This window comes from Curcuma longa, chromosome 2 (assembly GCF_044706935.1).
Source record: "Curcuma longa cultivar G26 ecotype Majalengka, Jawa Barat chromosome 2, ITB_CL_G26_1.1, whole genome shotgun sequence".
NCBI lineage: Eukaryota > Viridiplantae > Streptophyta > Magnoliopsida > Zingiberales > Zingiberaceae > Curcuma > Curcuma longa.
Genome location: NC_133862.1, coordinates 9,869,375 through 9,895,214, shown reverse-complemented (window position 1 = coordinate 9,895,214; position 25,840 = coordinate 9,869,375). Strand labels below are relative to the sequence as shown.

The 25,840-nt window shown below is 41.7% G+C and overlaps 5 protein-coding genes and 1 long non-coding RNA gene across 7 annotated transcripts; 3 read left to right on the top strand and 3 right to left on the bottom strand.

Annotated features, from left to right (window-relative positions):
* The first annotated feature begins 1,061 nt into the window (after nucleotides 1-1,061).
* Nucleotides 1,062-3,040, top strand: LOC141821072 (uncharacterized). Its single transcript, XR_012601193.1, has 3 exons — nucleotides 1,062-1,076; nucleotides 2,806-2,860; nucleotides 3,011-3,040. It is a non-coding gene; the product is annotated as an uncharacterized LOC141821072 (long non-coding RNA).
* Nucleotides 3,041-4,664: 1,624 nt separating this feature from the next.
* Nucleotides 4,665-8,487, bottom strand: LOC141821070 (F-box protein At5g51370-like). Its single transcript, XM_074708436.1, has 3 exons — nucleotides 7,322-8,487; nucleotides 4,904-5,165; nucleotides 4,665-4,815 (listed from the first exon to the last, which is right to left on the bottom strand). The coding sequence occupies exons 1-3, from the start codon at nucleotides 8,485-8,487 to the stop codon at nucleotides 4,765-4,767; spliced, it is 1,479 nt and encodes a 492-aa protein (XP_074564537.1). The 3' UTR covers nucleotides 4,665-4,764.
* Nucleotides 8,488-10,200: 1,713 nt separating this feature from the next.
* On the top strand, nucleotides 10,201-12,754 carry LOC141821071 (uncharacterized). 2 transcript variants are annotated; one of them, XM_074708438.1, is made up of 6 exons: nucleotides 10,201-10,519; nucleotides 10,593-10,652; nucleotides 10,731-10,843; nucleotides 11,523-11,591; nucleotides 12,328-12,379; nucleotides 12,473-12,754. In XM_074708438.1, exons 1-6 carry the CDS (start codon nucleotides 10,232-10,234, stop codon nucleotides 12,587-12,589), a joined length of 699 nt encoding a protein of 232 aa, XP_074564539.1. In that variant the 5' UTR covers nucleotides 10,201-10,231; the 3' UTR covers nucleotides 12,590-12,754. The 2 variants fall into 2 exon arrangements, with proteins under 2 accessions (XP_074564539.1, XP_074564538.1); XM_074708437.1 differs by having other exon boundaries at nucleotides 12,328-12,383.
* Nucleotides 12,755-14,925: 2,171 nt separating this feature from the next.
* On the top strand, nucleotides 14,926-17,040 carry LOC141821371 (delta(24)-sterol reductase-like). The gene is made up of 2 exons (XM_074708794.1): nucleotides 14,926-16,179; nucleotides 16,393-17,040. Exons 1-2 carry the CDS (start codon nucleotides 14,932-14,934, stop codon nucleotides 16,834-16,836), a joined length of 1,692 nt encoding a protein of 563 aa, XP_074564895.1. The 5' UTR covers nucleotides 14,926-14,931; the 3' UTR covers nucleotides 16,837-17,040.
* Nucleotides 17,041-17,073: 33 nt separating this feature from the next.
* Nucleotides 17,074-19,639, bottom strand: LOC141821372 (UDP-glycosyltransferase 86A2-like). Its single transcript, XM_074708796.1, has 2 exons — nucleotides 18,695-19,639; nucleotides 17,074-17,696 (listed from the first exon to the last, which is right to left on the bottom strand). The coding sequence occupies exons 1-2, from the start codon at nucleotides 19,591-19,593 to the stop codon at nucleotides 17,147-17,149; spliced, it is 1,449 nt and encodes a 482-aa protein (XP_074564897.1). The 5' UTR covers nucleotides 19,594-19,639; the 3' UTR covers nucleotides 17,074-17,146.
* Nucleotides 19,640-22,530: 2,891 nt separating this feature from the next.
* LOC141822483 (SNF1-related protein kinase regulatory subunit beta-3-like) lies at nucleotides 22,531-24,754 on the bottom strand. Its single transcript, XM_074709934.1, has 3 exons — nucleotides 24,647-24,754; nucleotides 23,124-23,184; nucleotides 22,531-23,050 (listed from the first exon to the last, which is right to left on the bottom strand). The coding sequence occupies exons 2-3, from the start codon at nucleotides 23,148-23,150 to the stop codon at nucleotides 22,739-22,741; spliced, it is 339 nt and encodes a 112-aa protein (XP_074566035.1). The 5' UTR covers nucleotides 23,151-23,184; nucleotides 24,647-24,754; the 3' UTR covers nucleotides 22,531-22,738.
* Nucleotides 24,755-25,840: the final 1,086 nt, after the last annotated feature.

Genomic DNA, 25,840 nt, shown 5'->3' with positions numbered 1-25,840 from the left:
ATGTGCCATGGAGCCTGTCTGAGGCATCAATTAACTGATTAAGATCTCTTTGAAATGTAGGAGGCCGTCCTACATACCCATGATGCCAACATGATTTTTGAATCATTCTCTCCAAATATGCTCAGACCTTAAAATCTTACAATGTCATGAACCATGTCCCAGCTAGAGTCTGAATTGAACAGAGAACTAATACCTATGCTTACACCATCTTTTCACTCCAACTTAACTCGATCCCAACCAACAACTTGATTGGGAATATATACATTCACTTAGATAAGTTAAAGCTTGATGTTTATTTGACGTAAATATTCATTTTCATGTGTTTTTTAAGGAAAAATTTCAATTATATGAGATTAACTCTGACTTCTTTTTAACTCTGAATTCATGTGTTTATTTGACGTAAATAGAAAAGTGTTTTTATTTTTATTTTTGGATTTTTTTACCGTTGAAATAACTCTTATTTTAATCTTGTCGTGGGCCTCATAAGCCCATCTCCTACATGGATCTCGATCCGCAGCCAATCGGATCCCGGAGACAACAAGTTCGATAACATCCCAACCCGACCCTATATAACCCATTTTCTCCTACCATTAACCTAAACCCTAACGTCCTTCCGCTCGGGAATCTCTCTCGGGCGATTTCCTTCGTTTCTTCCAATGGCTTCGAGGTGCGCGGGATCCCTGCGTCGCATCATTCCTCTATCTCCTCTCCGTTCATTCGGTGCCCGATCGCGACCCGCCTCTCCGTCTTCTTCCTTCGCCGCCGGCGCAGCGGCTCCCTGCCCAACCCGCCGATTTTCGTCTCTCACGAGGTTAGTTGCTTGTTTGCTGCTGTTAGCTCTGGGTATCGTAATTTTATTTGTTGGGATTTTTTTTTATGACGAAGGATTCCTGTGGAATTGGGGAGTTGCGTGGAGTCGCTGTTCCCTTTGCACAGCGCGATGGCGGCGGCCAGACTGACTTCGCGTTTGAGCACGACGACCCATGGCGGCCGGGCTCTCTCACAGGGTATCCTCTGCCGCACTACTCCCGGACTCTAGTGCCGTGTTGTTGTTCTCGTACTGTTTCAAGTTATCTGTGAGTAGCTTTGCTGCGATTTCTTTCTTGCTTATCATCGAAGACTCTTGGATGCAAGTTTAGCTAATGGTTTTGACGACGTTTTTTTTAACGTTTGGTGTAAAAATTATAACAATTCAACAGTCAAACAACCTATACTTATACTATGAATAGTACGATAACCAGACAACCTCTATTCCCATGAGTCAGAGATCAATGCCCATACTACTATTTTTTAATTTTATGCAAATTAATGGGGGACATACAATATACCCAACTATGCCACTACAAATAGCTGGATGATGTTACGTTTTTTCTCAAAAAACAACTTTCTGTAAATTGCTGAAATTGATTTTGCATATTGCATCACATTCTCCTTAACTACAATGTTTTTTAGTTTAACTTGAAATTTTAATGTACCAAAATGCCGTTGAACATATAATCCCAATTAATTATAAGATAATTTTGTATATGAATAAAGTTGAAAAAGAAATTGATGGTGCCTTTATTGTAAAGATTTCAATGGTAGTCTTTGGACCAATGATGCTATGAAATGCTTCCAGACTTATTAACCAAAGAGTGGGTTTAATTTCTGATTCTGATGTAGTGGAAGATTGTTCTTTTTTGGTCTGATGTGGCACATTGAAGTCTATGTTGAGGACCAGAAATTGGATGTTTTATTGAGGGGTATCTATTAAAGTTTTAGTGCTAAAGCTTTTTCTCTATATGGACTGCAGACAACTCTTAGAAATTTGTGTGTGGTGTTGAATTTTGTAATGATGTGGTAGCTTCTGTTTACTTATCTCTATTTGGATTGGGGCTTGCTTATTAATTCTTTAAATATTTTAATTTTGGATGATATTTGTATTTATCATGTAAAAGCTGCCAATTAATCTTAGTTTTGTTGTTCTTTAGTTTAAGTTGTTGCTGGTGATTATGTGAGTAACTTGAGTTTAAAATCTCATTTTGAGTTGGGGTATTGATGCCTGCATTAATGATATATGCAGCTTATTTTGTTGCCTATGCTGAGCTCAAACTGAGTAGCAACAGGAAAAGAATGAAAAAATGATTGTGTTGAGCCTAACTCTAACAATGTAAGAGGAGTGAGAAATGTTAGAGGATGAAGATGAGTTCTGTCACTAAAATAATTTGTGTAGTAGCAACCCAATTAGTTCCTCACTTGTCACTGGAGGAAAAAGGTTGCCTCTGTGATATGAAAGAAGATTGAATAGTTCACCCACCTCATGTGTTGCTCAGCCTAGAGGGGTTTGGTCTCAGCTATAGTTAAGTGATAAAGATGAACCAAAAAATACTTGTTAATGGTATAAAAAAAAATTAATTTGCATATGACTAGCGATATTGCCTTCCATAGAGCTCAACAAATAGGGTGGGGTAACCAAGTTTAGCTTCATGTGCAAAGCTTTAGCTTTAGGTTTACAAGATTAAGCTGTCGATGATTTACAAATCATCTTTTTTTATAACCATTGTGGAGATCTGTAAATACCTTATGTTGCAATTTAAAGATACTTTTTAAAGAAATATTCCTGTATGTATTTTCTTACTGACTGAACCTTGAACTTACCAATAGATTCCTTATGTATATACATGAAGCATCATGTATATATAAGAACTATTGGTTTTTGTGATACATATACATAACCTATGGTTAATTTACGTGAAATGCTAATTAGTCAATTGTATTTCATCAAGTGGTAGAGCTTAGAGTGTGACCAAACTATCCTTTTTCCAGATCCCATCGAGGGTACGTGAAGCATTTATGCTTCATCCTTTTGCTATTCCTAAAGGTTTGTTTACATTGTTCATCTGCAAGATTTGCGCTGAGTGAATACCTATCTGCTTGTGCTTCTTCCTCTTTCGAAATGATGAAACTATAATATCTTTGTTTTCATCTTTGTTTATACTCTAATTTTGTCTATTTACATGTTTGCGTCCAGAAATGGGTCATTCGGTTCGAAGGTGACGATGCTTAAGGCTGCTGCTGGCTATAGTACCTTCATGTACACTTTGCGAACCTTGACAAAGTATTAATTTGTCATTCAAATTATGCAATTTGGATAAATTTCCTGCATTGATGATGCATTCATAATCTTTCTTATTTGATCTGATTTAGATTGAACTAATCATTGAATTACTGGTCTATTTATAGTTCAGTCTCTTTATAGTTTTAGTACTATAGTCATTGTAGTTTGTTTGCAGCAATATTGCCAGAGCTACAGTCACACAAATCTTCTCTCTTAATATAATTTATGAATATTCCTTTTCATGGAGGGGAAGTTTTTAGTAGAAAACTATGCAATATATCATGGCTTGTATTCCATAATGCTTCCAATCTGTCTCAGTATGGTTTGGGTGGAGTTGGCTTAGTGGATCAAATGAGGTGGATGAGCAATGGACACAATGGGAGCAAATGGTCTGTAGATGAGGCAGGCTTGGTGGTTAAGGTGGTTCAATAAGTTGGGCTAGATTAAGTGAGCCCCCAAAATAATTTAAAGCTTTTCCCATGGAAATGAATCATAAGCAAAGGAGCTGAGTGAGCATCAGAGAGTGGGTGGAAAATAGGAAACTACTAGAAAATGATGTAGCCCAAACCAATGTTCTGCGAAGGGGCGATGGGATTTTTTAACTGGATGCAAAGAATAAGCTCCAGCTCGAGAGGCGGAGTTTTAAAGGGTATGATATCCTTGATAGGAAAAGCACGTTCCAGAGTGTGTTGGATTGACGAAGACGATGAAGATCGCAAGTCGATCAGACTGTCGGCGGGAAAATGAAGAACAAAGGGGATTCATCCTCGTACCTCTCTGTAAATAACTATTCCAAAAAGAGCTAAGCTCATCATCATTATGCTCATTTAGTAAGCAATGGGCTGAGACGAAGAAGATTATGTTGCCCCGCCGTTATTATTACTATATCATCGCACCGTCCTCTATGTAACCAATACCAACTTCATATTTGACTTCTTTCTCTAAATCTGTTACGTCCATCCATCTTTGTCAAATTTAGGCAAAGACTCTGATAATACAAGTTGCATCTAAAAATGAAAACACGTGATTATTTTTTTTCCTTATCAAAATTTTTCATATATTGATGATGATTAAGTTGTTTTAAATAAAAGTAAACAAATGTCAAAATATCGATAAATATACATTTTAGCATCTTCATTTTGGAAAACAAAAGGTGAAATGGAATTGTTTACGAGCCCAACAAAATGCAAACCAAGGAGAAAAAAGAGAAAAGAAACCAGTGCTGGTAAAGTTGATCTTTGATTGCAAAAGAAGAAAACAAATCATACCGCTTGGCAATTTCCCCAAATTTACTAAATTCTTGCTACGGCATTCGATCCTGCCTCCGAGTTCTATGAAAAAACAAAGAGCAGCTCGTATTGCCTAAGGAAATTAGAAGAGATCATTATGAAAGGTGAGGAAACAGAACTTACCACCATTCTAACCCACGTGTAAGCTAACAGCATTCTGCGAGGTGTGGGATAACTGGAAAAATGGCTCTGAGTCGTAAATTGTATCATACCATCATTACATGAGCCACTTCGTAGTGTCACCCGAAAAGTTTTACCATTTGAATCAAGAAACCACACTGTCGAGCGACTGAATATCCATGAGCGTTGCAATCTGTCACTGTATGGCAGATCCTTCTTTTTTCATGATGTACATCATATGGGTAACATATATGCTTTTCACAGTTCTTCCTCATTGTCCTTTAGTCGATGTTGAACCCAGAGCGTTCGCTGAAAGGAAACAAGAGCTACATTGATATCTTTAGGCATGAGACAGGGAATTTCGGTATAGAATACAATAACGGCTTCACATTCTCACCCTTTTGAAGAATCTCCCACCCTTCCTTCCAAGACGCATCCCCACGAGGCTCATAGCCAGGACAGACTTTGAATCTGGACGCCACTTCAACTCTTTGAGATAAAAGAAACGGCTCGATAGAGCAGGAGATACTTCACTGTCCTTGATTTTATTGCATGACACAACCGTTAGTCTCTGCAAATCTATCCAGGACAAAACTACTTGTTCCAATCCTGCAGTTGTTACTCGTGAACATCCTTTCAAGGAGAGATGCATCACCCTCCTACGCATGAAAAAAGGGGAACAAAGTAAACAACCAATAAACCACAAGGAGATACCAGTAAACTGTCTAGAGGGCATGTGCAAGGAAAGAGTAGTGTGTGATCAGAAAGTGAACATGTTAGCTTATTCCTAGATGGAGCATCAGTATTGTTGCACCGAGGTTAATTTGGTTCACACAAGGTTGTCTAATTGAGATTGGAATTGGGAATTGGTTTTGCTGAATTTTCAGATCACACGAGGTAAGATCAGTTAAAAATAGCCCAACAATATGCAGCCCTTGAAGCAACACATAAAGATGCAGTTTTGGAATGCTAACATCACGTCACTTGAAATAGACTCGTTATTTTGTCAAGATTATAAATGCATAACTAGTTCTCATGATTAAAGACTCAAAATAAGTGTTAACAAGGGAGAAATCATTGTACCTTTTAATGTTTTCTTGTTTTTCTGAAATGCTCCCAAAGTTTTCTGATTGTCAAAATATTTCCTAGAGTACTGATAACAGAATGATGATCTCAAAATAATGTGATGTTACTCCTCAAGGCTGAAAAATGTCATGTTATCATTCAAGTGTTGATGATTAGAAGGCATAATGCAAGACTTTTCAAATCCTGATGGTGCATTTTCAAGATTTTAAGCTTTATGAACCATTTTGAAAAAGCAATTAGAAATAAAATTTTCCAGAGTTATTGTGATAGATGGTTATTTAATTCAACTTAAATAACTAGTCATAGATACAGAAGGCATTTGGTGGCAAAAGGGAATATGGTTATTTAACCATCCACCCTGAACTTACCAACTCAAACTTAATGGAAACCTATTTTGCATTTTGATTATTAAAAAACAATTCATCCTATTCATTTACACCCTGTTCAATGAGACACTTCTAAATAATTTTCTTGTTATCGTTCTTCTACAATTCTTAGGCTGCGTTTGGTTTCAGAGACAGGGACACAAATACAGAGACAGAAATAAGATTTCTATCTCCGCCCCCGTTTGATTTTGAGAGACAGAGACAGAAATAGGATTTTTGTCTCCGTCTTAGACAAAATTTCTGTCCACTATCAAACTGGGGACACTGACATGGAGACGGAGACAGAATTTCTACTCATCTCCGCTTCCGGCACCGTCACGCCGCCGTCCGGTCACCGCCGGCCGTCGGGCCGGGCGCGTTGGACACGCAGTTCGCCGGCGCTCCGGTCGGTGCCGGATTCCGACCGGATTGTGGCGGAAATCCGACCGGAATCCAACCAAAAACAGAGCCCTGCGCGCCTCAGCCACTGTCTCTGTATTACCAAAATCAAACACGATACAGAGACCATTGTAAATGCGTCCCTGTCTCTACTGTCTCTGTATTTATGTCTCTGTATTTCTGTATTTCTTAAACTAAACGCAGCCTTACTATTTTTGATATATGCAGAAACAAGGTCCAAGTGGTTTTTTTTTTCTTCTTTCACTCTCTGTTTCCTTTAAGAGATGAATGATAGATTGGGAGCAAGGGAGATAAGTTGAAGGATAGATTGAAAGCAAAGGCAAGCGAGGGATCAGTTCCATAGGTCCACTCAACACATCCAGTCTATCAAGTTCACTATATCTAATTATCCCATCAGTTTACTCGCTTACCAAAACTTCTAGCTCAATTGACATGCCTGATGCAATTGGTTCACTTGATTGACACAACAGGTCCGACTGCTAAGTATGATCAGCCTACCGGCTCCCCTGGCATGACCCAGCATGATCGATCAACTTGGCTCATCCCAGAACGATCAGCCCACATACCACAACGCAACAAGATCAATCTGCCTGACGACCAGATCGATCTAGTCTACTTGTTTCACTCATTTTATTTATCTATTTTTGAACAAGTATCACGTTTAGTAAAAGTGGAATTTAATAAACGGGAATTGAAACTTTCCACTTCTTAAAATAGGGAATGGATGGAATGGACTGGATTGAGTCATCATTCAAAAATGATCATTGATCATCAAAAAGAACAGACTCAAACCCTATCAGTGCCATTCCACGCCCTGCTACACGAGACTAGACTCGAACAAACCAAATCAACAAAAAAAAATAGTGATTGCTATCGATAATATATCAGATAAGAAAGCACATGCAAGGGGGAAAAGGGAGGAAATTTGTAAGAAGCACGCATACCTTGATATGCTCGCGAGACTGAACAAGTCATTCTCCAATCCCCAACAATCTTCAAGCACAAGATCTCTAATCGTCTCGCACACCATGAACAGCGCTTGCAAGCTTCTTCTATCCCGCAGCTGGCACCGATGAATTTGCAGTGTCTCCATGGCCGGGCAAGCTCCGAGGTGCTCCAATGGCCCCGGATCAGCGTCTATGCTCCTGCAATTCTGAAGTCTCAGCGTCTTTAGGTTCGCACAGAAGGACAACGCAGCCAACCACCCGGCGTCCATCCGGTGGTCGGCGATCGTCAGTTCCTCAAGCATCAAGCAGCAACGCCCGATGGCAGAGATGCCGTCGTAGCTTCCCTCGCACCCACTGAGCTCGAGCTTCACCAGACGCTGGCAGCCGTGGCCAAGTATCGTGAGCCCAATGTCGGTGACGCCGGGCCCGCGATAGAGTCCCTCGACGGATCCCACCACCCTCAGGATTTGGAGATTCGCGAATGCAGATATGGGGCGGAGGGCTAGGTCGGAGCACCGGTGAAGCTCCAACTCCTGCAGCGTTTCGCATCCTCCGGCGACCGCCATGAGCCCAGTCTCCGAGGCGACGGAGACGAGGGAGAGCTTGCGGAGCCCGGGGCATTCACGGGCGACGATCTCGAGGCAGCGATCTATCGCATCCGGATCGAGGAAGCGGCAGTCGCCGACGGGAGGGTCGGCGTGGGTATCTACGACAACGGAGACGGGGCCGCTGGTGAGGATCGGCGCGCCGGCAGCGGACCCCGAAGGCAAGGCGAAGGAAGCGGGGACGAGGTCGAGATCGGTGAGGTCCGGGAAGCGGAGAGGGAGGCGGCCGGTGTCGAGGAAGGACCACTCGAGTAGGGTGAGCGAGCGGCGAAGGCGGCCGACAAGGCGGAACCATCTCTTGCAGACGAGGGAAGCGGGTAGGCGAAGGGAATCAGGGACAGCGGCGAGAACGCGGAGAAGAAGTTCGTCCGAGAGCAACAGAGTGAGATCTCCGCCTCCATCGCAGGGTAGAGCCGGCGTTTTCGTTAGGGTTTGGGTTTGATTGCCGAGCCGCATGTCGAAGAGCGCATGCTGGAGAGGCCTTTTTGTGGCGGCGGCGGCGGCGGCTGTGACGGAGGCGGCCCAGAGGCCCGTCCAGGATGGAAGGCGGTGGAGCATCTAGGGTTTTCGACGAGAAGCCGAGCGGAGGCGGCGGGGGAGGAAAGAAGAGAGTTCCCCTTTGTCGTTCTTAGCCCTCTCTCTCTCTTTTCTGCGTACGCGAGGGCGCGTGCAGGAGCAGCTTCTTTTATTCACTTCCGTTCCAAATTTGGAAATCCCAAACGGAGGACACAAACCACGGTTTGCCCACCGTTCCAAGTTTCACTAATTCCTTGCCAATTCCCTCCTGTACAATAACAGTGCAACTGCACTTTTCAAATTTGGTACCCACCGCCAAATTTAGCCGATTAAAATTTTTTATTTAAATAATATCAACGCAAATGGCAAAATAACAGCTGAACTACCTAGCACCCTTTAGTTCGTTTTAATAATAATAATAATAATATTTAAAATATATCTAATTGAACATGGGAGCTGAAAATGGGCCCCACCGAGAGAGCCGTTGTTTCAGCAATTTCAAATAATAGAACTCCCCCGCGCTCCCTTCTCTTCTCAGTCTTCTGAAAGTTGGGGACACGTGGACCCCACCACACACTCTTCTTCTATTATGCAAAAGCAAAACAGCGGATGGCGTGTTTTGTTTCGTCATCCTCCTTCCAAAGATAGCCGCCATAAAGCTTTACATTTGAAAAAAAAGGAAAGTTGCAATCGGAAGGTGATTTCACAAGAGCAAATTATAATGAGTAACGCATAAAGAAAGCCATACGGTAGAACATTTCGCCAGAGATAACAAAATGGTTGAGAAATACGATGATGCTTCACACAAAATGGGGATATTTTGAAAGAGAAACAATAACCTAAAGAAAGTATCGAGTTATTTGATTCATGAATGATTTAGATAAACAATCTAAAAGCATGCATTCCACAAGAGGGAAGAGGTGAACAAGACCTGAGAGTCCTGTGCAGTTTGTGAACAAGAACACCAAGGAGTAAGAATCCAACAAATATCTGCTTCCTAACATCTCACACAACAAACCAAAGAGAGGGCAATGAAGCAATGATGGAAATATGGCAAAGGGCGTCCAAAAAGGAAGACAGTTAGAAGAAACATACACAGATCCATGCTCGAAGAGCCAGTCAGACACGATAGAAGTTGTAGTCGCCCTTGGTGAGTAGAGAAATGCCGAGATAACACAGTTCTTATCGAAGAGGCGGGTGGCATTAGGGAAGATGACTTAGGCCACAGCTTATACTTCCTTTACCTGCATCCGTCAGTATCGCACTCTTTTCCGCCAGCAGACTAAACCCCAAATCCTCGCAGAAATCCCAAAAAAACTACAAGAATGCGCAGGAGGGAAATAAGTTGGAATCGGCGCATACTCCCGTTCTAGCCGGTGATGTAGTTGAACCGGTCACCGAAATCGATCTCGAGACTGCTGTGGCACATGAAGTTCTCCAGGCCGATCAGTGAGATGCCCCAGCGCCCACCTCGGTGAAAACCCTGGAATCCGCCATGCCTCCGTAACCCTAGCGGGGCAGAGGCGGAAGCCGATGAAGACAGGAGAGAGAGAGAGAGACAGAGCGCGAACGATGAAATAAGTTGGATCATATTATTTATTTATTTAAAATTTAGAGGATATTTTAGGAATAAAATATGTAAACTTTTGAAGGGTGAAAATGGAAAATTCTTCTACCCAACAACCAATCGGCCCATCTACCCGGCCCAACAAGAAGACTACGATGACCACGGTCTTGGTACAGTCGATCGTGATCCGTCGGCACGATTTCATCCCAATCCCAAATCATGCCGGCGGCGGCGGCGCGGCCTCCAGTTCCGCCTCCCTTCCGAAGCTTATCGTCGTATAAAGTCTCTCCCCACGTCAACGGAAAGCTTAGAGTTCGCTTTGGCAAGCCGTCGGCTCCGTCCTCCGACAGCAAGAAGGTTGATATGCCGGTGGAGTTCCTCCCCAACGCTCGCCGCCGGAAGATCCATCCCACTTGGCGCGGTGGAGGGTTCAGCCTCGGCGTCGATCTAGGGTCTTCTCGGACCGGCCTAGCCCTCGGCAAAGGCTATACTCCCCGACCCCTAGCTGTAAGTCTCGAGCAAACACTGATTTCTGTTCGTATTCCCGATGCTTAGGGTTCGATTAGCCTCCTCGGGTTAGGTGCTGGAGTTGAGCGGCCAGAAGCTTGAGCTGCGTCTTCTTGAAATTGCAGAAAAAGCGGTATTGATTCTTCAAAAAGATGCTTTTTTGATCTATTGGAAATCATTTTTTTTATTTTTAATGGTCGTTCTTTTATAGGAGGTCGACGAGTTCATCGTTGGGATTCCCAAATCTTACGATGGAAAGGAGACAGTTCAGTCCAACAAGGTTCGTAGCATTGCAGGAAGGTTTGCAGCAAAAGCAGCAGAGAGGTCAGCCATGTTCTACCTTGTTCCTTCACATTCAGAATTTTTGTATACCCATAATTCGGTTCATTAAATCCATTCTCGTGTTCGTTCTGATCGAGTTTGGATTGTTTTGGAGAGCCCACTTCATTTTTTCTAGAAAGGAAGATAAAACAAAGCTACATTACATAGGAAATGAATCAAAAGTGAGCAACCAACTCTCATACCAAATACGCTGAATTGCTAGGTTAAAGGTGCTAAAAAACACTCTAATAGCTCCAAATCAATATTGATGAATATGGGCATATAAATTGCATTCACAAGCATATAGGAATCAGTTTGTGTTGATGAGTCAGATATTTTTTACTACATCTAGAAAATAAAGAGTACCTTTGTTTTCTAGTGCGCATCTTCGCAATCTTGAGGTGAACTTGTTTGCATGAATATCATTCTGGTGCAATGTGCGAACAAACCGACAATATTAGTTGCATTCTGCTTGACTGCCTTGTGTTGACTGTATTGATGCCCTTGCTTCATGCCTTGTTTTCCAGTAGCGTGCCTTACTTTTTTGCATTTTATGAAAATGTTGCCTTTTCAGGCAGTGAAAATTACACATTGAATGCTATAACCTTCTTATGAAATTATTGTTCCTCACTATGCAATATAGACATAATAAGTTGTCAAGTTGATATCTTAATGAATGCAGAGGTTGGAGAGTTTATTTGCAGGATGAACATGGCACTTCAGTAGATGCTCTTGATTACATGATAGACATGTGAGATTATCTATCTCTTTCTCTTTCTTTCATATACAGATGCCATATTGTTTTCCTTGGCACATCGCTTATTAAACTAGAAGTAATGCCATGCTTTGATTTGGTTTGTGCTTATGCAAAAATTGTTTGGATTCATGTCAGTCTGTCAAATTTACTAAGGTTTTTGTGATTCAAGTCTTAACAACTACTGATGAACTTAGCATTATTGATATTTTTATGACTATGCCTAATTTTTAATTTTATCTTTTGCACACACACCATGGGCATTTTCCCCTTAAAAAATATTGCAAATTGCTGCAAAACTCACAAATCATCTCACACAATGCAAGATGATTTTTGCTATGCAAGAGCTTGCTGTGAAAACCACAAGTTTATCCAATGTGAAACACTCCAAGTTTAACATAATTTCTAGGTATCCACAATGTAATTCTCCACCCTAAGTCTTACCACAAGCTATTTTTCAAAGTGCAAAATAATTTATAAATTAATTAGCATACGCTGTGAAAATCATACATAGTCGAAAATTTCAAGTTTCGTGTCACTAAATATACTTTTTGATCCTAAATGTTGCTGCAATCTAATCTGTAAATCAACTTGTGACACTTTAAATTGAACATCCCAAACTTCCAATTATGAAAGGGGCCTTTTACTAAAATGCTTATGTTCTTGAGAGTTTATATTTGGATTACTGTTCTACTATTTTCTCTAGTGCTGATTATCTACACTTCTCTATCAGGGGGCTGAAGAAATCCACCCGACGAGGAAAGGTCGATGCCTACTCCGCCATGGTTTGTAAGCTCATCTTCTATCTCTTTCTTTCAAAAAGAAATCAATCACATGCTTGACCTTGCTGAAGATGTTCATTATTTCTTCTGTTCCAGATGGTCCTGGAAAGATATTTCTCCATGTCTGGTTTAGGAACCGAACTAGTTCTCCCCAAGCAGTTAGAACTACAAGAGAGACTTCGAAGGGGCCCCTACCGAGATCTCGACTTCTGAATTCCACACGATATAGTATTTTCTCAAACGAGTCTCTTTGTAAACCTTGAGGTACAGTTATAGTGACACTATTTGCGTTCAAAGTATGAGGAGAGTTTAAGTTGCAAGGTGTATTATGGCTCGAAGTGAGCTAAGCATGTAGTTTAAGTTATATTTATAACATAACAGTGAAATAATGGAATGCTTTAAATAATCACTTTAAATAATAGCGATCACAATTTCAAATAATGGAATGCTTTTTGTCCGTTGGAAAATGGTGAAGTTCCTAACTATATTATGTAATTAAAGAATGTGTATTAATGACTTTTATATTAAAGTCTTACATAAAATAATTAAAATTTTATTATAATTCTTTTTTAAAGAGGATGATTTTAAATTTAATGACGTAAAATTTTTTTTTTTAAAAAACTTAATCTCTGTAAGGTTATCAATATCTTTCGTATACAAATCTTGAAAGAAATAATTAATTTTTTATTTTTTATTCGATTTAAATTAGAAAAATTAATTTTTTTATTTTAATTTATGATAAGCGAAAAGATTATTTTGGAAATTAACTGTTAAAATCTAAATTTTGTGCGCCCTCTTTAAGAAATTCATAAAATTGGGTGCGCTCTTTATGGAATTTCTATAAATATCTGCCAGAACAGCCTGCCACTGAACTGAAAGCATCTTTTCGCCCGTCTATATATCATCCAGTTGCACTCCATCCTCACCCCTCGGTACTCGCTCCCTTTCTCGCCGGCCCCCGTCGTCCGCTTCCAGGTCTGCCCCTCTCCCTTCCTCTTGAACAAATCTTGAAAGGTTTGCTCTGTGATTTGCTTTCTCAGTTTTATCTCGCTACGAGTTTGATTTTGGATGAGTTTTTTTTCCTTCAGTTTTCTGTGTGTTTATGGATCGCTGCTACTTCTTTCTTACATTTTACTTTTTAAAGCGAATCAAGTTTTCTTAGGTTTTTTTTTTTGGGCTCTGCTGTTGCTTTTGGCATCGGCGCGTGTTCTTATTTGCTCTGTGTTATTTAGCAACGCAGATACCTGAAATGCATGATCAAATCTGCTGTGTTTGTTATTATTTTGCCTTCAGTTGATGTAAAGATAAATGTAGTAGCGTTTTCGGGTTTTCCCCTCGATTTGAGATATTTTTTCGCATGCACAATCAAGCTTTCTGGCAGTCAGTCTGATAGACCGCAAGCAAAGTAGGTCCAAAAATTTATGGATCGTTGAGCACCTTGTTGATCCACTGTGGTTGTGGCCATTTATATGCTCTCTTTTACTGGCTTGTTGCCGACTCATTTTACTTCTGATTAACCATAACACTGCATAGATCTAGAGTATACTAGCAAGATCCGTGTTGTTTTCTTTTATTTTCAATGTTTTCGTTAACTTTTGTCGACTTTTAGGTTTGCATGTTGAATGATAAGTTAGTTATTGATCATCATCAGCTACTAGTAAGGTTTGCTTGTTTATCTCATGATACGAACGTTATTTGTGTTTTTTTTTAATATGGTTTTGAAAGTATCTGAATTAGTTCCTATTTCGCTTGATGCTAGTCAGGAAGTTTTTTTAACAGATCTGTCAAAAAAATTGCACATATAACTAATCTAAATTGTAAGCGCATGTTTCCTTACCCTAGAAACATGCAATTTGTGCAATCATCACTCTGTTGTATCGAGCATATGACCTGCAAGTGCCGTTGTTGTCTCAACCAATAGGTCATGAGTATATTGTATTTAACATGCATTGACTTTCTACGTGTTCATAGATTATATTTGATGGGGAGAATCTTAATATATAATGTTCTATCACAGTGCAAATGTCTTCAGATTATAGGCCAGTGTTTTTATAACCAACCAATAAGAGTTTGAAGCACTGTTTGATTTCCTATCTTTTTTACTTATATAGAAGTTTTTGCATGGTTCTAGCATTTGAAACACATGATCCATGTTAACTCTTTAACTTCCACCTTTGTTTCTCTTTTTTCTACTTCATTAACTTATATGATTCGAATGGTGTATTTCCATGTCACTATCTTGGGGCTTCCATAGTGCACTATTGCAAATATTCTGCTTGCGCCTGTTTTTAGTTTTTTGTTTGCCTCAAAATTTGGATATGATTATCAGAAAAAGTGGTTAAGTGAGATCAAAAATGCTGTTCATTAATGGCTAATCTAGTTGGTTTCGTACTTCTCAGATGCTTGAGTTGCTCTCCATTCTTACAAGTGGTTATTCTGAATGTTGTTTTATATCTTATCAACTCTGCGGTTCATATATTTCTTTATTGTCAATGAGACAAGAAGCTGAAAAGCTTGTTAATATGTTTTCTCCTTGTTAAATGCAGGTGCAAATCATGCCTGATCTGCAGCAACCTCTCGTACCACCCAAGCCCAAGCGAAAGAAAGTTTTGGTGGACTATCTTGTTCAGTTCAGATGGATAGTTGTCATTTTTGTTGTGCTGCCAACTTCGTTCTTAATGTACTTCAGTCTGTATCTTGGTGATGTGAAATCTGCTATGAAATCCGAGAAGCGTCGCCAGAAAGAACATGATGAGGATGTAAAGAAAGTTGTGAATCGGCTCAAGCAGAGAGATCCCAAGAAAGATGGTCTTGTGTGCACAGCAAGGAAACCATATATTGCTGTTGGCATGCGTAATGTTGACTACAAACGTGCACGGCATTTTGAGGTTGATCTCTCTGCTTTTAGAAATATACTCGAGATTGATAAAGAGAGAATGGTTGCTAAGGTGGAGCCTCTGGTTAACATGGGCCAGATTACTAGATATACAGTTCCCATGAACCTTGCACTTGCAGTGGTTGCCGAGCTTGATGATCTCACTGTAGGAGGACTTATCAATGGATATGGAATTGAGGGGAGCTCACACATATACGGTCTCTTTTCTGATACAGTTGTTGCCATGGAAGTTGTGCTTGCTGATGGCCGAGTTGTGAGGTGCACCAAGGACAACGAGTACTCGGATCTTTTCTATGGGATTCCTTGGTCTCAAGGAACCTTGGGCCTCTTGGTTTCTGCAGAGATCAAATTAATACCTATTAAGGAATATATGAGGGTTACCTATACTCCTTTCAGAGGAAACCTAAAGGAAATTGCTCAGGCTTATGCTGATTCGTTTGCACCCAGAGATGGAGATCCAGCAAAGGTTCCTGACTTTGTCGAGGGAATGATCTATAATCCAACTGAGTCTGTGCTCATGGTCGGGAGGTATGCATCGACAGATGAAGCTAAAAAGAAGGGCAATGTGATTAACAACATAGGCTGGTGGTTTAAAACTTGGTTTTATCAGCACGCGCAGACTGCTCTTAAGAGGGGGGAGTTTGTTGAGTATATTCCTACTAGAGACTATTACCACAGGCACACAAGATGTTTGTATTGGGAAGGTAAGCTCATCTTGCCATTCGCTGACCAATGGTGGTTCAGATTTCTTTTGGGCTGGATAATGCCTCCTAAGGTTTCTTTGCTCAAGGCCACCCAAGGTGAAGCTATTAGAAATTACTACCACGAGCATCATGTGATTCAGGATCTCTTGGTTCCTCTGTACAAAGTTGGAGATGCTCTCGAGTATGTTCATCAGGAAATGGAGGTATCTATTCTTTCCCTGCTAATCGTCGTAAATAAATTTGCTAGTTTGTCTCTGTCTAAGTTGGAATTTGTTCTTGCACAAATCTTTGCATAATCTAGGCTTGTATTAAAGGATTCAAGCATTAATAAGTCCAAACCCTTTGCGAGTTATCGATTATTTCTTCATGCTGAACATGGATATTAGAAATTGTTCTTCACTTTCTTTTATTGTCAGGTCTATCCGATATGGATCTGCCCTCATCGATTGTTCAAGCTTCCGGTTAGAACTATGGTGTACCCGGAGCCAGGATTTGATCATCACCACCGACAAGGAGACACTAGCTACGCACAAATGTTTACCGACATCGGTGTGTATTATGCTCCAGGTCCAGTTCTCAGGGGTGAAGTGTTCAATGGAGCAGAAGCAGTTCGCAATCTCGAAGAGTGGCTGATTCAGAACCATGGTTTCCAGCCTCAGTACACAGTCTCCGAGCTCACAGAGAAGAACTTCTGGCGGATGTTTGATGGTTCCCACTACGAGCAGTGTCGCCAAAAGTACGGGGCGGTAGGGACATTCATGAGCGTCTACTACAAATCCAAGAAAGGAAAGAAAACCGAGAAGGAGGTGCAGGATGCTGAGTCCGAAATCCTCGAACCAGCCTATGCCGAGGAAGCTTAGCCCGACTAACCTCGGTAAGCTTGATGTCGTAAATGCCATTTCTGAACTAGCTATGTGCTATGACCAAACCTGAGTTACTTGGTGGTTGTTTTCTGAATTTTCTTGTAGTTGAGTCGTTTGAACTCCTCGGTGGATCTTGTTATGGCCGTCGTTAAGCAGTAGTAACCCATTGCCCATTGCTGCTTTCCGTAACCTGTTCTAGTAATCTTGATCATGCATAATTGACTGTTCTTCACATTATTGAATGGAGCAATGGTGCTCTTATATAGATTTAAATCTTTTTCCGAAAGTCTTTTAGTAAACACACATACTACAGTTCAATTGTGGGAGATATTAACTCTGAATCTTCTTCTCCGATAAGTCTCTGGTCAGTTCCTCGACAAACCGAGTTACGTTCCTGGAAGATGAACCGTCTGGAGCCACTGCACTCGCCCAAAACCTTCCTCACCCTTTCCATCTCCCTCCTCACCTCACTTCCCACCTCGCCGCCTATCAATCCATCGATCGCCTTCGCCACCTCCGCGCTGTCGACCTCACCGGCGCCGCCGATATCGATCCCCGCCCTCACGTCCACCACCAGCTTCCTGTTCGTCGGCTGGTCCGCCGCCTGAGGGAAGCAGAGCATCGGCACGCCGCACCGCATGCTCTCCAACACCGAGTTCCAACCGCAGTGCGTCAAGAACCCGCCCACCGCCGGGTGGAGCAGCACCTCCCTCTGCCGGCACCACGGCACCACCAATCCCCCCCGCCCGCGGCTAGCCTCCTCGAATCCCTCCGGGAGCTGCTCTGATCCCGGCCGAAGCACCCACAGGAATCTGACCCCGCTGCTTAACACGCCGCCGGCGATCTCATTCAAGTCCCTTTTGGCAAAGAAAATAAATTGCATATAAATAAGGATTGCTCAGAAACCGCTAATTATCTCATTATATACTAAATTCCAAAGGGCAACATTTTTGCTCCAGTTTTGCTATTCGGCGGTCTCCCTCGTACGCTCCCACCCGATAAAGCCCTGTTCCAGCCGCTGCCGCGTCACGTCCGATGGACGCGCAGTTTGCCGGCGCACAGTCCGGCGTCGGATTCCGATCGAATAGTGGTCGGAATCTGACGAATTCGGCCGGAATCGGCCGCTCGGCACTGGCAACCGATTCCGGCCAAATCGCGGCCGGAATCCGGCCAAATCGCAGCGGAAATCCGATCAAATTTCGGCTGGAGACCGGTCGAGAAAGGACCGACGGCTGCCGGCGGCCGAGGAAGGATCGACGGCTGCCGGCGGCCGAGAAAGGGCAACACCTTTTGCTCCAGTTTTGCTATCCTGCGCTCTCATCCGACCCAGTCCTGTTTCAGCCGCTGCAGCTTCGCTGTCCGGCTACTGCTGGCCATTGCATCACGCCCGATGGACGCACAGCTCGCCGGCGCACAGCTCGGCGCCGGATTCCTATCGATAGTGGTCAGAATCCGACGAATTCGGCCAGAATCGGTCGCTCGGCACTTGCAGCCGATTCCGGCCAAATCGCGGCCGGTTTTCGATCAAATTTCGGCCGGAGACCGGCCGAGAAAGGACCGTCAGCGGCCGAGGAAGGACCGGCCGCTGGTCCATCCTCGGCTGGTCTCCGGTCGAAATTTGGCCGGATTCCGGCCGCGATTTGGCCGGAATCGGCCGCTCGACTGATTCTGGCCAAATCGCGGTTGAATTCGTCAAATTCCGACCACTATCCGGCCGGAATTCGGCGTCAGAATGTTCACCGGGCGTTCATCGGGTGTGACGCGGCAGCCTACGGTGGCCGGACGGCGAAGCGGCAGCAGCGGTGACGTCAGAGGAGTGCGCACGGGTCGCGCGGCCGCAGCATAGCAAATTTACCTTTTGCTCACTTGGACTGCGCTGCCGAAAGAGATGTAGAGCACTGAGCGCAGCGGCATCGCGTCTAGCCACCGCGAGCAGTCAGACTCCGGGAAGATGCTCGTTGAGACTGCTCCACCGGGGAAGTCCATGATGGGGCCGATGGAGTAGAAACGCGCGCCGGAGTAGTATTCTTGCAGCGCCGCAACGGTGCTGGCTTCGAGCTCCTCGACGGTGTTGCAGAGCACGAAGTCGGCGGCCTTCGCCTCCTCGAACGCCTTCCCGATCATTTGGAGCGTCAGCGACGAGGCCTCGGGGGTGTGGAAGAAGGAGACGAGGTCTCTCGGCTCGATCGCCGGCACGCCGGGGACGCGGGTGATGGTTGAGGTGCGGTTCTCCGGCGGTGGCAGGAGCAGGGGAAGGTGGTAGAAGAGGGCGAAGACGAGGGCCGGTTCGGTCCAGAAGGAGACGTAGGGGATCCCGAAGCGCTTGGCCAAGGTGGAGGGCCACACGAAGTAGGAGTCGGCGACCAGTACGTCGACGGGGGGATCGCCGGCGCCGCCCCCGGCGGAGAGTTTGATCATGAGCTGCTCGACGTGGGGGGACATGAGGTGGAGAAGGGCGTAGGAGAGGTTGCGGAGTGGCCGCTCGTCTGTGGTGGGGGACTGGAGGCGGCCGTCGCTGACGAGCTGGTGGCGGATGTCGAGGCCTCGGGAGCGAGCACCGGCGAAGACTTCGGCGCCGGCGCCGCTGGAGGCGAGGAGCTGGTGGTGGAAGGCTTCGGTGGTGACGAAGGTGACGATGAAGCCCCGGGCGGCGAGCAGGACGGCGAGATTGGCGGAGGGCGTGAAGTGGCCTTGGAAGGGGATGGCCACGAAGAGGGCGTGGGGCTTGACCTCGCCGGAATATTCCTCCGTCATCCTTCAAAAGATCTAGCTATCCCCAAATCTAATGGATTTCTTTCATATCGAAATAGATTACGCGCTAGATTGATCCACGTGCCGATCAAATTTGGCTGCGGCGGTGCCTTAGCGTCTTCAGCTTGTTCATCGTTAATTATGATAGATTTTGTATGTCCAAGAAAAAAATATCATCCATAAATCAGATCGTTAATTGCGATCGATTTGTATAGTTAATAAAAGTCCTAAATAGCCCGCACCATTTCTTTAATCTTTGTCCATGGGGCCATGGCACCGCGGTAGGACATTCAGGTTGTCATCCAGGCATTCGCGGTTCGATCCTCAACCAAATGAGAATCGCAATCAAAGGATGCTGGACATCTGGGTTGGCCGCTGTGTGCGCTTCCCCATTTACCCTAGTGGTCGGTGAAAAATTTCTATGGGACCGAACCGATAACTCAGGGATTAAGTCAATAAAACTAACTTAGATTATCATTTTTTTAATCTTTTTCTTTATTTTCTAAGCCACTTAAATACATTTTTAAAATACATTTGTTGTTCTTGCAGCTTTAATCGTTTTAATTTAAGTCACGTCTTACAGGAGGAATAAAAAAAAGTACGAGGGCAAAGTAAAAACGTACAGGCACACAAATTCCCAAGGTAAAAAAAGATAAAAATTAAAAGAAAAAAAAGGGCAAAGTAAAGATTCTCCAAAGTCTCCATCAAGGCTTTAAGTCTTGTCCAATTTTAATTCGTTGTTGCATCAATGAAACTTATGATTCAGCTAGTCTACTCACACGGACAAGTAGATAGATACTGATGCTGAAGAACTCCACAATCACAATAAAAATAAGTGTTTTTTGAATGTGAAAAAAATAGATAGATACTGATGCAAAAGAACTCAACAATGATAGAACATTTGATTTCATGCATAGTCCCTCCCTGGAATAATTAATAGTATGAAGGAGTTGAGGTATTCCAAACATTGAACAACTAAAATTATTATTTATTCTATAATCTCCTTTTAATTGAGCTAATTAAATAAAAAAACAATTGTAGGCATCACAAAGACAATATGGTGCATAAACAAGAATAGCTGCCTAATTAACAAGATCAGCTTGAAGAAATTCTTCATATACTCTAAAAAAACGAACAAAAATATCCAAGACATCAAAAGGATATCACCTTGATTGCTTCTGTTCCATGACAAAGCAAGTAGTAGTCCTGCAGGAGACCTGAGTTCTCCATACAAAATATAAAATACTGCATATCTCTTGAATATTATAAAATGGAAGTGTATGGAGAAGAATATAATGAACAGAAGTCGCATTTGGCACTCCTTATCAAGATCATAAGGTTGAAGGTGATTTCACCCCAAAAAAAAGGAAAAAATGATGAAGGTTTAAAGCATGACATAATCATCACAAACAAATTCCTTGATGATTCTGTTTCATGATATACAAGAGCTGAATGGCTTCAGACCTAAATTTCCTGGAGCTAAAAGCTTATCTACATATATCAAGCAGTAAATTACATCAGTCTATCTCTTCCATGTAGAAACCTCTGTGATTTATCCCCTTCCAGAAAGTGTGGGGCCGCCTTGTAAGGGTGGCCAAGATGATGGTTTCATCATTTTGCTAACAATGATCTTCACTCTCACTCCAGCAAATCAACATCATGATGCATCGCCGAAGGATATAGAACCTTGCTCGCTGCTCACTTACTAGCAACCGGCACCGGCGAGTGAAAGATGTGGATTGCAGCTTCTTCTCGCCCTTTCCCATTGCCAGCAGCTCTTCTATTTCTGAGCTCAAACTGGTGCAGAAGGCTGAAAGAAAAGAGATGGTGGCGCTTCAATATGAGCTCCTGCTTGTGGTTGGCTCTTTTTGTATTTGAGATCTCATTTAAGCTTTGATGGCTAGGGACTGAGCTTTATAGCTAGCTACAGACAGAAGTGGCAGTTCTCTGCTCTTGGGTAAACAGTGTCTGAGATTGATGGGCACAGGTGTGTGGGGCAGATGAGATGATGGTAATTAGATTTTGGCCCCTCCTTGACATGATTAGGAATTGAAATGCTTACTCTTCATAATGGCAATCAGACTCACCACTGGCTGAAACCATGAAGAGAAACTGAGCTGCTAGTCCTTTTCTGATGTGAAGAATTAGACTCCACCTGTTTTCTTTCTCAGAAATAAAAAAATATGTGATTCCAGTAAAGTAACCAAACTGGTGCTTATCCTAGAATTTGTATCAAGGACAACAATTAGAAGTACTAACTATTCAGAATGAAAATGACTTCAATGGCATCATTGTGCTAATCATACCTACAACATTTTCCAATGAGAAATGATAAAGCAAACATTCATTTATAATTCCTACTTAATTTTTTAGACATAATTTTATGTAGGCTATGAGGAACCAATGTAACTCTCATACTTTCTTCAGATGGTGCTAGGGTTGTATACCAGAACTAAGTTAATATATTCTTTTTGGCATAGAAAAATTGATCAGATCCTAGAATCCTGCAAAAATAAAAATCCAAATGCAACTCACTATCATAATTGACTAATTTATATAGTGCAAACAAGTATTTGTAATGAGAAAAAAGACAAGAAATAATCTCTTATGGTGAATTGTGTAGGGAAAAAAGCAAAGAATTAATTTAGGGGCACAAACTGAAAAATAGTGCCAAACTGAAGAATAAGGACTGTAAACAGAGCACGGCACGCTGAAGCTAAATAATTTTCTTACTAGGATTCCATCCTCAATCTCCACAAACACATGGGTAGAATACCGTCTGGTTCGATAGGACAAGGTTTGGTTTTGTCTAGGGCCAAACATGCAAAAATTAGGCATTATAATGATCTGTGGACAAAGGCCAACCTAACATGCACATGAAAAAAAAAAACTGTAATCTCAAATAAACGAGAAGGAAAAAAAAAGAAAGTATTTGCATGGAGGATGAAATGACATCATTCAGATTGAAAAAAAAAAATTTGCAGAATCATTCAGAATATTTGATCCAGACTTAAATAAATGAGTTCAACAAACCCAGATGGGCAACTGAAAAGAGGAGATTTACTTATCAGATGCTAACAATCAAAGCAACAAGCTCTCATGAATATTGGCTGAATAGCCATAGGCAAATAGAATCCAATGTTCCTGATCACCTTCTCCGAACTGGCTTATAAAGAACAACAGTAACATATTTAGATAAGAAACGGTGGGTTATCCCAAGAGCAACAACAGATCTGGAGACATCTTGATTTTCAATGTAGAGGTGGTTAAGAATCACATGTCGAGGCACAGAAAGATTACTGGGATCATCTTGTCTGGGTAGGTAGTTCAGCACAGTATGTTGCAGATGAGAGGGCACGATTGGGGGCTCTCGAGCTTCATCCTCAATTCCTGGTGTCGGATTGTTGTAGCTTGAATCAGGTGATGTAGGAACTTCAAAACCCACGACACTGACCCCTTCCTGCAGCATGAATTTCCTCTTCAGGATACAAAGGGATGACTGAAATACAACCAAGCTAAAATTTTTCACTTACATGGTCATCTCCATTTGGTCGATCCATGGGTAATTGAACTGATACGGTTTCCCTAATAAGCCTGTAAGAAGAAAAAAAATGATCACTGTGTTTATCAAGGTAAATAAGAGAACCAGAAATACACTAAAAAAAAATTACATGAAAAAAAAAGAGAAAAGCATCCAATTTCTTATATAACGACATAGATATATAATAAGCAAAAATAATATATACATCTGGTTGGGACCAAAATGTATAATTTGATCTCAACTAAGGCATGAAGATGTAAGGTTATAATTATGTTCCTTTACCTTTAAGCTCCATATGACCAAAAGATTATGATCATCAATCCTGATCCAACACATTTATGCAAGCCAACTCACATCTTTTTTGAACCAAACCCTTCCAAACTATGTTTCAAGAATTCATCACCAAAACATTAATCAAAAGATAAGTCTTAAAGACTGATGTAAACCCTGAGTTGAATGGAGATGTTGGTTGCAATCACAATGTCCTCTTTTTAGTGGTAAGACTGCTGTTTCTGTTTGGAATCATTTGGTGCTTTGAAAGTATATGTTATGTGGTAATGTGGATTGTTGTACATTACCAAATACAAAATTATTCATAACCTTGATTGCAATGCAATGTTTAGTACCTTGTATTACAATTATATCCTTGTAAAATTTCAAAATATCTTACATTCACATGCTTGATATAGTAAACAAATTACTATAAAATAAATTCAATTTTCAAAAAACCACATGGAATAACTCAATTACCCAACATTTTCGTGAACTCTACTTACATTATAACATAAAGCACTCTTTCAAATTTGCAAACTCTCAAAAGATAAGATGCATGGTACTGTGACTTATACAGCTTGTTTGGAGCCAGTACTTAAAAGAAAGAAAAGAATTTTGATTCCTTGATAGAAATTAACTCACAAGAAACTAAACTTGAATTATGTTAAATGAAGAAATAAGGGTAAAAGGTTTCTTTTGCTATTTTACATTAATCTCGAGGTTTTATGCACACAATCAGTCATCAAATTTAAAAACTGTGGACATAATAAGCAATACATCAACAAAGCAGACGAGGATTATAAATCTGAATACAGAAATCCCAAGTTACTGAGGAATTGAAATTCACATTCCCAAGTTCTATCATTCCAAACAAAGTGAATTCATTGAAGACAATGGCGAGACACTGGAACCTGACTAGAATCAAGGGATCAAGGCTTTTCCAAGTCCAAGTCGTGTAGTAATGTAGGACTTTATTGTGGACAGAATTCTAATAGTCCAATAACACCTTGATGAAATAAAGTTGGAATTTTTAAAACGGAATTGAAATATTAGACTAACGATCACTGCTAGACTATGTCAGAAGAAACCAAAGAAATGACAAATAGACTGACTCACAATATCAGAAACGAAATCTAAGGTTGTTTTTAGCATCGGTAGTTTCCTGTTTCAGCAAGGGAAAAAAGGTAATGGGAATCTACCCTTGATCTGGGAAAAGAAGAACAAGAACAAGGAGGGAAATACGAGATAATTTTGCTTGAAGATGGAGTCAAAGCCCTCGTCCTCGCACCGCTCCTAAGGACTCCTATGGAAGAACGCCCGTTAACCTTCCCCTTTCGTTTCTTTCGTCGGATTAGGGCCAAAGCGAGGAGGACGAAAGGAAGGAAAAAATTAATATAATAAGCAACAATTTTCGTTTCGCGCCCTCAATTTATCTTTATTTCTCGTTTCACCCCCGTCGCTTCAATTGTACGTCACGTTTACTTTGATATTAACTCATTAACTTTGATATTAAATATTATTGATTTCTTAAATATCTATCTAATTATTAGACCTTGACCTAAGAGACATTTTATTTATTAAAAAATAGATTAATTATAAAAAATATTATATATATTATTATTTGGACACGTATCACAACAAGTGAAGTTAAAGTGAGATATATATTAGCTAGATACTCATGCATGCTTAATTAGTAACTAACAAGAAATAGTCTATCAAGGAATGAAACAAGGAAGATCCATGGATCCTTCACTCTTGCTTAAGGTCATGTTCTCTCCGATCGAATCGATCGAATTTTCGCTTGTTCTGGAGATCCGGGGCACAAGGCCATGTTTATTACTATATATCACATATATATATATAGTTACACAACTTAATTAGCACTACACTTGACATAGCTCTTAACTATTGCCTAAGCTTGGCCATTACTTCCATTGTTGGGCTGGCCGTTCTGCTTGCTCCAGTCGTCGAACCGCTCCCTCGGTATATGGTGGTGGTTATTGACATCGTCGTTGTCTCCGTCGTCCTCCGGCAGCCCTCTTTCCCCTAAGGCTGCAGCCTCCTCACAGTCTTTTGGCTGCACAAGTTGATCTGCCTTGGCAAACTCATGAGCAACCAAAATGATCACCACAAGGAAAGCTGAAACCTTCATGTGAAGTCACTGAAGTAGTTAATTACTACTGTTTCTTCAGTGAAGGAATTAAGTTTGGCACAAGTAGTACTACTGTTTCTGAACTGCAACTGATCATTTATATATAATTTATAGCCTCAAGTGGAAACGATATTGACAAATGCATCCAAGTCAACGTCAAAGCAATTGATTAATGTTCTTTAGTGAGGCACTGATTGCAGGCACTAATGGGGTGCCAAATAAGCTTTTACCAGATTGACAAGAGCAAGTTTAAATATTAAGTGAATCACCTAAAATGTTGTAGC

Coding starts and splice junctions, on each gene's coding strand:
- LOC141821371 (XM_074708794.1), top strand. CDS start 14,932: ATGCCTGATCTGCAGCAACCTCTCGTACCACCCAAGCCCAAGCGAAAG. Junction 16,180..16,392: donor ATGTTCATCAGGAAATGGAG/GTATCTATTCTT, acceptor TTTTATTGTCAG/GTCTATCCGATATGGATCTG.
- LOC141821070 (XM_074708436.1), bottom strand. CDS start 8,487: ATGCTCCACCGCCTTCCATCCTGGACGGGCCTCTGGGCCGCCTCCGTC. Junction 5,166..7,321: donor AGTCTCGCGAGCATATCAAG/GTATGCGTGCTT, acceptor TTTCATGCGTAG/GAGGGTGATGCATCTCTCCT. Junction 4,816..4,903: donor GTGGGAGATTCTTCAAAAGG/GTGAGAATGTGA, acceptor GTTTCCTTTCAG/CGAACGCTCTGGGTTCAACA.
- LOC141822483 (XM_074709934.1), bottom strand. CDS start 23,150: ATGGATCGACCAAATGGAGATGACCAT. Junction 23,051..23,123: donor GACCAAATGGAGATGACCAT/GTAAGTGAAAAA, acceptor TTCATGCTGCAG/GAAGGGGTCAGTGTCGTGGG.
- LOC141821372 (XM_074708796.1), bottom strand. CDS start 19,593: ATGACGGAGGAATATTCCGGCGAGGTCAAGCCCCACGCCCTCTTCGTG. Junction 17,697..18,694: donor GCAGTCCAAGTGAGCAAAAG/GTAAATTTGCTA, acceptor CTTTGCCAAAAG/GGACTTGAATGAGATCGCCG.
- LOC141821071 (XM_074708437.1), top strand. CDS start 10,232: ATGCCGGCGGCGGCGGCGCGGCCTCCAGTTCCGCCTCCCTTCCGAAGC. Junction 10,520..10,592: donor ATACTCCCCGACCCCTAGCT/GTAAGTCTCGAG, acceptor TCCTCGGGTTAG/GTGCTGGAGTTGAGCGGCCA. Junction 12,384..12,472: donor TGCCTACTCCGCCATGGTTT/GTAAGCTCATCT, acceptor CTTCTGTTCCAG/ATGGTCCTGGAAAGATATTT.